The sequence below is a fragment of the Garra rufa genome, chromosome 2 (assembly GCF_049309525.1).
Source record: "Garra rufa chromosome 2, GarRuf1.0, whole genome shotgun sequence".
Classification (NCBI taxonomy): domain Eukaryota; kingdom Metazoa; phylum Chordata; class Actinopteri; order Cypriniformes; family Cyprinidae; genus Garra; species Garra rufa.
This window is the reverse complement of record NC_133362.1, coordinates 16,257,267-16,269,804: the sequence shown is the minus strand read 5'-3', so window position 1 is coordinate 16,269,804 and position 12,538 is coordinate 16,257,267. Positions and strand designations below refer to the sequence as shown.

At 36.1% G+C, this 12,538-nt stretch overlaps 1 protein-coding gene across 2 annotated transcripts in view; it reads left to right on the top strand.

Moving 5' to 3' along the window:
* The window catches only part of agpat4 (1-acylglycerol-3-phosphate O-acyltransferase 4 (lysophosphatidic acid acyltransferase, delta)), a 13,288-nt gene extending 788 nt beyond the window's left edge, over positions 1 to 12,500 (top strand). The window contains exons 2-9 of one of the 2 annotated variants that reach the window (XR_012353756.1): positions 3,209 to 3,429; positions 3,878 to 4,047; positions 4,951 to 5,112; positions 6,327 to 6,480; positions 6,650 to 6,752; positions 8,961 to 9,036; positions 9,322 to 9,723; positions 11,840 to 12,500. Coding sequence is in view for 1 of the 2 variants with exons in the window: in XM_073833790.1 (XP_073689891.1) it covers positions 3,243 to 3,429; positions 3,878 to 4,047; positions 4,951 to 5,112; positions 6,327 to 6,480; positions 6,650 to 6,752; positions 8,961 to 9,036; positions 9,322 to 9,520; positions 11,840 to 11,931 (1,143 nt within the window). In the remaining variant the exon portion in view is untranslated. The remainder of the gene's footprint in view (positions 1 to 3,208; positions 3,430 to 3,877; positions 4,048 to 4,950; positions 5,113 to 6,326; positions 6,481 to 6,649; positions 6,753 to 8,960; positions 9,037 to 9,321; positions 9,724 to 11,839) is intronic. The other variant, XM_073833790.1, reaches the window with a different exon arrangement.
* Positions 12,501 to 12,538: the final 38 nt, after the last annotated feature.

Below are 12,538 nucleotides of genomic sequence, written 5' to 3'. Positions count from 1 at the left end.
GGATATTTATCGGAAAAAATGGTAGTGCTGCTTTCTGAATGTTTTGATCAGTTTGGCGTTTTTAAAGGGGTCATTTTTCTTATTTTAATATGTTTCTTAAAGGAGTAGTTCACTTTCAGAACAAAAATTTACAGATAGTGTACTCTCACTCCCTTGTCATCCAAGATGTTCATGTTTTTCTTTCTTCAGTTGTAAAGAAATTGTTTTTTGAGGAAAACATTTCAGGATTTCTCTCCCTATAATGGACTTCTATGGTGCCCCTGAGTTTGGACTTCCAAAATGCAGCTTCAAATGGCTCTAAACGATCACAGCCAAGGAAAGAAGGGTCTTATCTAGCAAAACAATTGGTTATTTAAAAAAAAAAAATTACAATTTATATACTTTTTAACCTCAAATGCTCATCTTGTCTAGCTCTGTGTGTACTCTGTATAGAGATAAAGTATATAAATTGTAAATGTTTTTAGAAAATAACCGATTGTTTCGCTAGATAAGACACTTCTTTCTCGGCTGGGATCATTTAGAGCCCTTTGAAGCTGCATTTAAACTGCATTTTGGAAGTTCACCCTCAGGGGCACCATAAAAGTCCATTATATGGAGAGAAATCCTGAAATGTTTTCCTCAAAAAACATAATTTCTTTACAACTGAAGAAAGAAAGACATGAACATCTTGGATGACAAGGGGGTGAGTACATTATCTGTAAATTTTTGTTCTGAAAGTGAACTACTCCTTTAAGGTTTACTTATAATGTAAATAAAGGTTTATAAAAAAATACGTGGAAAAATGTTTATTTCCAACCCTCATTCTGATCCTCTGTCTAAAGCAACCTGTTTTAAGGGGCGTGTTCTTTAAGGCTTGTCAGTAATCCGCCACTGTTATGATTGGCTAATGTCATTGCATAGGAAACAGTATCAACGCCCGCTTTCTATCGCATGTAGTGTTTTGACAACATGATCAAGAAAAACGGTCATTTTCAGACAAAGCATTATGAAACCATTTACTTACTGTTTGTGACGCAGCTGCAGTCAGATCTAGCACCACTTAATTTTTCAACAAATGTTTCTTTGTGAACTCTCCATGACATTGTGCCTCATTTACAAAACATTCTTAGACATGACCTGGGATGCCATTAAAAATAAACTATCCAACTGTTCCTTTCGCTGGGAGTCTTTTGATATCAGTACAAAGATGCGAACGAGCAGTTTAAACCTTCAAAGCGAATGTTCTGTACTCCATTTGTCGAATTGACGACAGACTCAAGCACGTGGACTGTGTCAGAAAGTCAACGCACATCTGTATCTAGTGTAGACAAGATGGCGGCAGTGATTGTAATTTCCATTTGCTTTTGACGCGACACTCAGCGTGTCAGCCGTTAAGCGACTAAACGCAAGTGGGCCTATGGTGAGAAGATGACTATTCGTCGATGCCTTACTGTGGAGGCAGTGTTTATGCGAATGTTTGTGCCCGGGCGACGCCACCTTGCACCTCAGATCCAAACAAGCCGTTTTTGAAGCTTGATTCAATAAATGCTTTGTTTATAATAAGGAGGACGTTTTAAGCTATGAAACTTGCAGGATGTTTTAATGGTACAAAGACGGATCAAGGCCTCAATGACTCCTTTAACAAATTCAGTAAATGACTCGCTTGTAATGCTGGAGAATCACTTGTTGCCAGGTATTTTCTAGAAAAGAGAACTTGCAGAAAGAGTCAAATCCATGAAGTGGTGAAAAACATTTGAGTAACTGGAACGAGTCAGAATCCCCTTGTTGACTGCAAATAGATTTACATTTTATCAACCTAGGAGTAATCTGGTTAATTTCTACACATATGACAGTTAACACCATTTGATTTAAATCAAAGTTCACACTTTTTTCTGTGACCGCTAGTGGAGAGTATGCATGCAGATAACATTGCAGCCTCAGACTGAATGTGCTCATGCCAAAACACACAGTAGATACACAGCAACATAAGAAACACTGTGACATTTCTGTTTCAACCTTTGCCCTGTGTTCTGAGACAATTTTACATGTTATAGCTGTCAGTAATGATAGGGAGAGGTCTCATCTTGCTTTTTTTTTGCTAGCTAATGGTCCTCTCTCAGTGCTCTCACAAACATTGCTTTTACATGAACTGGTTTTTCTTGAAAATGGTGCATTCCACACAGTCATAAAAAGACATTCCTCACAAAGACGTGAAGTGTTTGGTTAAGAGATGGACTCATTGGCTTAATGATCCTGTCGCACAGGTTCTTGAGTCTGAATGGACAACTTTTATGATGATTTTTTGTTTGTTTTGGTGTTTTATGGTCACTATGCACCCGTAGAGTCCTCAAAATCTCTTCTTTATTGTTTTACAATGTAGAAGTTTATAAAACCACAGTGTATAAGATATAATTAAAGAACTATTGACCATTTTTTCCATGATATTCAAGTGGGTTGATGCGCAAAAAAAAGAATGGGGGGGGGGACCTGAACCTGAACTTTATTCCTCTTTGTTGCAACCATGCTATTTGAATATTGGCTCAGGTAGATTTTCATATTTCAAATACAGTTTTTTACATGTGCAACATACAACTGAGGGACTCATATGCAACTATTACAGAAGGTGCAAACGCTTGCTGACGCTACAGAAGGAAACACGATGTATTAGGAGCCGGGTTATAAAAACATTTAGAATTTGAAGATCAGGGTATATTTAACTTATTTTGTGTTCTAGGAAACATGTAAGTATCTTCTGTAGTTTCTGAAGGGCAGTACTAAATGAAAAATATATGACATTTATGCAAAATAAGAAAAATGTATACATCTTCATTCTGTTCAAAAGTTTACACCCCAGCTCTTAATGCATCATTTTTCCTTCTGGAGCATCAGTGAGCTTTTGAACCTTTTGTAATAGTTGCATATGAGTCCCTCAGTTGTCCTCAGTGTGAAAAGATGGATCTCATACAGTCATATAGTCACTGTTGGAAAGGGTTAAAATTTGCGAAAATGCTGAAAAAACAAAGAATTTCTAGGACCTGAAGGACAACTGTTTAGGACAAAGGGAATCTGCAAAACTAACATTTTGCAGATTCTGCAAGGTGTATGTAAACTTTTGACCTCAACTGTATTCAATTTGGGAGCTGCTTTCCATCTTTATTCATAGAAACAGTCTTCTGGTTATTATGATATGGCTACCAAAGTTATTTATATTTATCTTCTCTCTTTGCAGAGGATTCAGTGGAGACAGGGGAAGTCAAGACTACATGATAAGGATGGGAATCCTTCAAGTGCTGAAAACTCAGTTGCTGTGCCATCTCATCATTTGTTATGTGTTCCTCGTCAGCGGAATTATTATCAACCTTCTGCAGATTTGTACACTACCACTGTGGCCCATTAACAAGCAGCTCGCACGCAAGATCAACTGCAGATTGGGTTATTCCATTTCTAGTCGTAAGTCCTGCAAGCTGTCACATGTGGGCTCACATCTTCCAAAGAAAGATACTGACATAACCACCATGATGCAAAGTTTCCAGTGCTTATTTTGTCTGCACTAAAAAAGAAGTACTGCACGAAGTGCCAAAATCACATAAGAATGTGTTCTTAAAAAGTGGTCAGTGATATTTGTTTTGTGGTATAGTCATGGAGATCAGGATTTCATTGTAGGATGCACAAAACATAAAACCATTATTTCCTGTTTGAAAACCTCAAGTGTTGCGGTGAGGGTAACAAAACAGGAAGTTGGTATTTTTGAATATTGCAAATCACTCTAACGTGTATTTACATACATACAAAGATGATGAACTTGTTAGTCTAAAACACATTCATGAATATGTAAATGCATTCTGCATTATGAATATATGCAGCATAACTCAGTTTGTATTTTTCTCTGTTTGTTCAGAATTGGTGGCATTGTTGGAATGGTGGTCCGGGACAGAATGCACCCTTTACACAGATCCAGAAAGCTATAAATTATATGGAAAAGAAAACGCTATTGTTGTACTCAATCACAACTTTGAGATTGATTTTTTGACTGGCTGGACCTTCTGCGAGAGATTTGGCGTTTTAGGGGTAAGACATAATGGTAACACTTTACAATAAGGTTCATTAGTTAAACATTAGTTAATGTATTAACTAACATGAACTAACCATGAGCAATACATTTGTTACTGTATTTACTAATCTTCATTAACATTAGTTAACAGGAATACAGTTGTTCATTGTTTGTTCATGTTAGTTCACACTGCATTAACTAATGTTAACAAAATTTTAATAATGTATTAGTAAATGTTGAAATTAACATTAACAAAGATTAATAAATGCTGTATAAGTGCAGTTCATTATTAATTCATGTTAACTAAGGTGGTTAACTAATGAACCTTATTGTAAAGTGTTACCGACATAATACAGTTTTATAAAAAAATAAACTTGCCTGCAGCATAACAAGTGTGTTATTTTAAATGATTCTTAATTTGTAGAAATACTGATTTTTAAATGGATAGCTCACCCAAAAATGAAAATTCTGCCATTAATTACTCACCTTAAAAAGAAGATATTCTTTTTAAACCCGTATTTATGATGAAATATGAGAGCTTTCTGAGCCTACATAGACACAACACAACTATTGAGGACATCAATAAAAGTATTCTAGTAGCTTCATAACATTATGGCTGAACCACTGGTGTCACTAGGACTATTTTAATGATGTCCTTACTGCCATTCTGGGCCTCAAACATGGTAGTACAGTTTCTGTCTATTCAGGGTCAGAAAGCTCTCAGATTTCATCAAAAATATCTTCATTTGTGTTCCGAATATGAACGAAGGTCTTATGGGTTTGAAACGAAATGAGGGTGAGTAATTAATGACAGAATTTTTCTTTTTGGGTGAACTAACTCTTTAAGACTTAATATTGTCATGATGCAAATTGATTGTGGTACTCTCACACAACTGTTTTTTATCATATTTTGTTCTCAGAGCTCAAAGGTGTTGGCAAAAAAGGAACTTTCCTTTGTTCCTGTGATTGGCTGGATGTGGTACTTCCTAGAGATTGTCTTTTGCAAACGAAAATGGGAAGAGGATCGCAAGAAAGTAGTGCAAAGCCTGCGGAACCTTCGGGATTATCCGGAAAACTATTGGGTAAATTTGTGAAATCCCATTGCACATTTTACTAGATCACAGATTTCTCTATTCCTTTATTTTAAACACACAATTAGTTAAAGCAATAGTTAACCAGTTCACACAAAAATTTTAATTCTGTCATGATTTTCTGACCCTCACGTTCCAAAGCTCATCTGTGAAATAAAAAAGGGAGAATTTTCATGTGATGAAAGTTTGTTTTTGCTTCAAAAAAGCACCATAAAAGTAGTGGTAATACATTTTATCATCACTAAAAGAAGAGTCCACTTTTTTTCCCTTAACAAATACCCTACAGTTCAGGTCAAAAGTTCACAAACACCTTGCAGAATCTGCAAAATATTAATTATTTTACCAAAATAACATGGAGTACTGACCTGAATAAGATATTTCACATAAAAGATGTTTACATATAGTCCACAAGATAATTTTTTTAATGCACTTGATTCTTAATAGTGTGGTGTTATCTGAATGGTCCACAGCTGTGTTTTATTTGTTTAGTGATAGTTGTTCATGAGTCCCTTGTTTGTCCTGAACAGTTAAACTGCACACTGTTCTTCAGAAAAATCCTTCAGGTCCCACAAATCTTTGGTGTATTTGAACCCTTTCCAACAATGACTGTATGATTTTGAGATCCATCTTTTCACACTGAGGACAACTGAGAGACTCATATGCAACTATTACAGAAGGTTTAAACGCTTACTGGTGCTTCAGAAGAGAAAACTATGCATTAAGAGCCGGGGGTGTAAACTTTTGAACGGAATGAGGAATGTTTACATTTCTCTTATTTTGCCTAAATATCATATTTGCCCTTCATAGTACTGCCCTTCAGAAGCTACAGAAAGTACTTTAAATAATATTTTATATTAATAATTTAAATTTACCCTGATCTTCAAATTCAAAAAGTTTTCACTCCCCTTCTGTAATAGTTGCGTATGAGTCCCTCTGTTAGAAAAGAAGGATCACAAAAATCATACATTCATTGTTGAAAAGGGTTCAAATACACAAAAATGCTGAAAAACCAAAGCATTTGTGGGACCGCGGCAGTTTAACTGTTCAGAACAAACAAGGGACTCATGAACAACTATCACTGAAATAATTAACATTTTGCAGATTCTGCAAGGTGTATGTAAACTATTGACCTCAACTGTATATTCTGTGTTTTAGCTGTTCTGTCTTGTTTCATGTTCATGTTTATTTCTATGATGTGTCTGTAGTTCCTGTTGCACTGTGAGGGCACACGATTCACAGAAAAGAAGCACAAGATTAGTATGGAGGTGGCAGAGAAGAAAGGTCTACCCAAACTCAAATACCACCTTCTACCTCGGACCAAGGGCTTTTGTGTCACGGTCCAGAACCTCAGGGGAACGGGTGAGAGCTTCTTGGCCTTTGAAGTAATAATGAACCTGTAATGACAATGCTTTCGTCGATCTTACACTGATTTAAGGCAAAGGTGTTGATGTTTTTCAAATTAAATACTTTTGGCCAATATAGCCTCAAAGAATTTGGTTTGCTGACTTGGTTTGTGTCTCCTCTGTAGTTACTGCTGTGTACGATTCTACACTTAATTTCAGAAACAACGAAGTGCCAACTTTACTAGGCGTGCTCAACGGGAAAAAGTACCATGCTGATTTATATGTGAGGTATGAATGAAAAAAAAAAAATCTTCGCATTAACCTTTAGCAATATTATCAGCCTGTTGTTTAATAAATGCTAGAGTTGTGGTACTCGGACTTGTACTTGGACTCGAGTCCGGTCTCAAGTTAAATTTTTAGCGGACTCGGACTTGTCACGGACTCGGATGCATTTTGACTCGGACTTGACTCGGACTCAAGCTTTTCGGACTCGGGAATAATTGCCGAGTCCAGGAACAGTTGACGGAAATTTTACTGACTCGATGCATTATTACGAAAGTGACATTCAGTATTCGCACGTGTTTAAAAGTCTTGCCAGTACTTGAAAGCCTGTTGGGAGAAATACAGATGTGTCACAATATCTGATCTGTGCATCCGGTCTTAAAGCGACAGCAGCGTAAACCTGCTGCAGCAGACTGCATCATATTACATTTACCTATTTTATGACACAATTCAGAATTTTTTTATATGATGTTTATATGTTGTATTTCGGACTTTAAGACTCAAATTAACTCAACAGTTTTCTGAGGGGAAAAATGTCAGAAGTGTGGGATTTAAACTCATGATTTTGAGCTGAGGGGAAAAGGGAGCAGTGTTGTTTTCGTCAACGATGACGATGACGAAATCATTTCGTTGACGCCACTTTTTTTCATGACGATAACGAGACGATGACGAGATAAAAATGGCTCGTTGATGACTAAAACATGACGAGACGTTTGTGAGTTTTCGTTGACGAGACGAGAATAGACGAAAATGTTAGTGGGTGGTCCGTCAGACGTTTAAAATGCATGACATTTCTGCTTATTGTGCATGCCAATTAAAACTATCCAATTAAAAAGTATCTGATGCTATGGCAAGCCGTTTTAGCATTAAATACTCTTTGCTATACTAGTATGGCAAGCCGTTTTAGCATTCCATCCTTGTTTGTCTTTTATGTTCTAAAACATTCCTTCATTATTGTACTTATTGGTGAAAAGAGTCGATCCAGAAGCTCACATTGTGTTGAACTATAGATCTGCTATTTTCAGAACTTATAAGTGACACTACCCAACAGCAAAATACTTACTGACCTACGTTAATTTGTTAAAAGACTACTTTTTTCCCTTTTTTTGACTAAAACTAGACTAAAACCTTTTTGACTTTTCGTCGACTAAAATTGGACTAAAACTATCACATATAGAAGTGACTAAAATTTGACTAAAACTAAGAAGCATTTTAGTCCAAAAGACTAAGACTAAGACTAAATCTAAGATGGTTGTCAAAAACAACACTGAAAGGGAGAATGTAATTTCTAATCAAAATTGTGATATATAATCTCGGAATTGTGAAAATAAAGTCAGAATTTTGAAATATAAACTCAAATTTACTTTTTTTTTACTCTTTTATTCCATGGCCTCCATAGACTGCTACTTAAAAACTGTCCCTTTACAGCCTCATTTTTATCCAAGAAAAAAATCAAAATGCCATGCCAATGCCAATGCAACCCTGTCTAAGGTCTTACCATTCGTCATATAAAACCCAAAACAGCCAAAACTAGAGATAAGAGGTGAATTTTCTGCTCCTCGGGTCTCATTCATTAAGCTTCCTACCCACCCCGTTGAATTTATATATTTACTATATAACAGCAAATAAAGTCAAGTCCTCTCTTGCCCTATAATTTTTCACATTCTAAAAGCTGTTTCACTATAAAATATGTCACAATACATAAGTTATAACTTCTGTTACATGACTTTAAAGTTTGCTGAGCAGGACACTAATTAGGAGATGAGATGAGATGAGATGAAATGAGATGGTGTGAAATAAAAAATCCAAATGGCAATATGCAATAGCGGTTTGCTTTTTTACATTTAAATTGTCATTGCCTTATTGTAGTTGTAAAGGTTAAAACAAGGTTAAGTTACTGAAAAACAGTAGTGTTTAGTTGGACTCGGACTCGATCCATTTGGACTCGGACTTGAGTCCGACTCGATCCATTTGGACTCGGACTTGAGTCCGACTCGACCCATTTTGGACTCGGACTCGAATGGATAAAGACTCGGACTCGACTTAGGTGGACTCGACCCAACACTAATAAATGCTCTCTCCTGATATAACAAAGTTCAACATGCAGTCTCTATAACCATTTATAAATGCTTTACTTTAATGACTTGCTGTATAAATAATTATCAGTTGCAAGATCAAGATAAACCTTCATGAATTTCCTTGTGTGTATGTTAGGCGGATTCCTCTGGACACAATCCCAGAGGATGAGTCTGAATGTGCGGCCTGGCTTCACAAACTATATCAGGAAAAAGTAAGTGCACTACCTGCCTTAAGTGTTTTTGTTTTTCAGTATAGTTTGTATTATTTTTAATTGGCTTTTATTTTAAAATTTTATGATTTTTTTATTATTATTTCTATTTAGCGTTATTTTTATTTAAGTTTTAGTACTAAATTATAAAGCCTGCTTTATAATTCTGCTTTATGTCAGTTGAACGATTTTAATAGTTATAGCTAACAAGAACAAAACTGGTGCTGGTATTAGCATTTTAGGACAAACGAGGGCATTGAATAATTTTTGTTGTGCCATCTCGCACAGGATGAATTCCAAGAGCATTACAGACAGGCAGGACGTTTTCCGGGTCCCATTACAAACGCTCCGCGCCGAATTTGGGCCCTGCTGAACTGGCTCTTCTGGGTTTGTTTGCTGGTCTACCCTCTCTGCATGTTACTGCTGCAACTGCTGCTATCAGGATCCACCTTCACTGTCGTCTGTACATTTGTCTTCTGTCTAGCAGGTACGTGGGATAAAGACAAGGGCATCAGTTTCCTATTGATTGTAATTTAAGCTGGTGTAACTAATAGCAAAATAATAAGATTGCAGCAGATGATCTTTTTATTGTCGTCAAGCAACAAGAAATTATATCCTGGTGCTATTTTACTCCAATCTGTTTTTTCAAAAAAATAAAAATATTACGGAGGCCAATTAGGTGCTAGAGAAGTAAGTATATCAACCACTTCTATTTGGATTTACTGCATGCTGGTCAATTCATACGCGCATGAATGAATGACACATTTTAATGCATTAAAAAACGCCTGTAATTATCACAGCATGTGAGAACAGGATTAAAGATTCATGTTTCAGATGTTAAAGTTTCATCTAAACACTAAGGCCCGGTTTCGCAGACAAGGCTTAAGCCTAGTCCTAGACTAAAATGTAAGTCTGAGTTGTTTCAACTGAAATAAAATTGCACTGATTGATTTTAAAATATATCAGTGCCTTTATTTTGTCTCAAGATGCACACCAGTAATGTTTTTTTCTTAGCATGTTTATAAAAATTACTTAAATGTCCTAATTGAACTATGGTCTAATCCTGGCTTAGTCTAAGCCCTGTCTGGGAAACCGGGCCTAAATGCATACAAAGCAAATCTTGAACTACATGATTCAAATGTACTATACAAAATCATGTATCTACTAGAGATTCTGTTTAAATGAAGCTTTCATTTCAGCCTTTCATTTCTCCTTTACTTAGTACAGGGTTCCCACACCTGTTGACCACGATTACTAGGAAAAACATGAATTTATAGAGTCTAGTGGATAATGGCCAAGCATAACTACATCGATATTGTTTTAACATTTACAAATTTCCTGGATATTTACAAGCTTGAAAAAAAGTTTTTTTCTAGGTTTTTTATGTCCGTGGGAACCCTGTTAGTATTATGGTGTAATGCAGTGGTTCTCAGCCTTTTTGACTCTTAACACACCCATTGTTCAACACAATATTTATAGGCTATTTTTAATATTAAGCAACTGTGTTCTTTATTAAAAACTATGGAAGCCCATTTTCGTCACCGAATTAAAAAAAAATGTTTTTGTCATGTCACAATTTTCTCAGAATTGTAAGATATAAACTTGTAATTCTGAGAAATTAAGTCAGAATTGCGAGATCATTTTTCTCAGAATTGAGTTTGTATCTCACAATTCTAACTTTTTTTTCCTCAAAATTGTGGGATTTAAAAACTCAAAATAGCGAGAAATAAAGCCAAAATTTTTCCTGCAAATGCGTGTTTATATCTCGCATTTCAGACTTTTCTTCTCAGAATTGAGTTTGTATTTCGCAATTCTGACTTTTATTCTTGCAAATGCGAGTTTGCATCTCATATTCTGATTTTTTTTTCTCAGAATTGATTTTGTATTTCACAATTCTGACTTTTTTCCCCAAAATTGCGTGATATAAACTCACAAATGCGAGTTTGTATCTCACAATTCTGACTTTTCTTCTTTGTATCTCACAATTCTGATTTTTTTTTTTCTCAGAATTGAGTTTGTATCTTGCAAATGACTTTTCTCAGAACTCATTTTCTATCTTGCAATTCTGACTTTTTTTCTTCAGAACTGTGAAGTCAAAATTATGAGGGGTTATAAAATTATACTTAGTCAAATTTTGATGGAGAAACTCGCAATTGTGATTTTATTTTCACCACCTGCAAACTCACAAAGAGCTCATAAAAGGCACTTTACCTCCTCTTTGCTCCACGTTTGCCCTCTGCTCATTTTGTTTTGTATACACCGCTTGTTCCCTTCGTGAAATCATGTCGCATAGCTTTGCATCTTGTCATTACTTCCTGTTTTTGGTTCGTTTCAAAGTATTTGGTCCGTGTTGTGTTCATATTTCGTTCAAACTGCACCAGAGTTCGTTTGGAAGCGGACTGAGACCCATCTTGTCAAACATGACAAGTGTGAACACCCACAATAGCGAGAATTTTTGAAAAAACAAAAGTCAGAAGTGCGAGATATAATCTTGTAATTTTGAGAACTGTGAGATAAAAGTCGCAATTACCTTTTATATTTTTTATTCAGTGGCTGAAACAGGCTTTCATAAAAAAAACAATAGTTATTTAAAGAGGTTATAGATAAATCTATTATTTTAATAATATTTTATACATGCATATACACAAACACTCTAGTGAGCCCCAGTCCCTCCGGTTGAAAACCACTGATCTAATGAATGATATTACGAACCTGGTTGCTTGTAGCCCTAGTTTAGTTATGAAGCATGCAAATGCGACTGACTGGCTGTTGTGCTGTAACTGACAAATTTTTGTTTTATTTTCAGTGTCAGTTGGAATCCGCTGGATGATCGGACAGACTGAGATTGACAAGGGTTCAAACTACGGGAATAAAGATATGCAAATGAACAATAACTGAGGGACTGACAGAATAACAGTCATCCACTAGTGCAAACAGCTCATGTTACTGTACAGTTGTGAGGGCATTTTCACAACAGGAACTGGCATAAGCCAAGTGAAACCACCTTCATAAATGAAATTGCCACATGAAGTTTTTGGAAAGAGTCGTTTGAGTAATTTAAAACGCTTCTGTTTTGATTTACATCATGTTAGGCTTCTAAATAAAAACAAATAGGCCATTTTTAAAAAACGGTCTGTTTATTAATATTCTTTTTTAAATATTGCAAACACTGTTCGAGGAGCAGAGAACCAGCAGTTGATGCCTGTGTAAGAGCATGTTTGTCCACCCGTCCGAGTGCAGCAGCAGCAGAAAGGCGGAGTCAGACTGGCCTCTTCCCTCTCATTGGTTGATTATGCTCTTGTACACCCAGATGGTAAAGGCACGCCATTGGCCAGCGCAAGGCTGAGCCGACGCAGCACAACTACTTATAGGCTTAAATATGACTTGTTAACAGTGGGCTCTGCAGCAAGGCAAACAAAAATACCATTTGAACGAAAAAATGAAAAATAAAACCTTCTCTACTGTGACTTTCAGCCCCAGGTTTGTACGTTTTCTTCAGTGAACA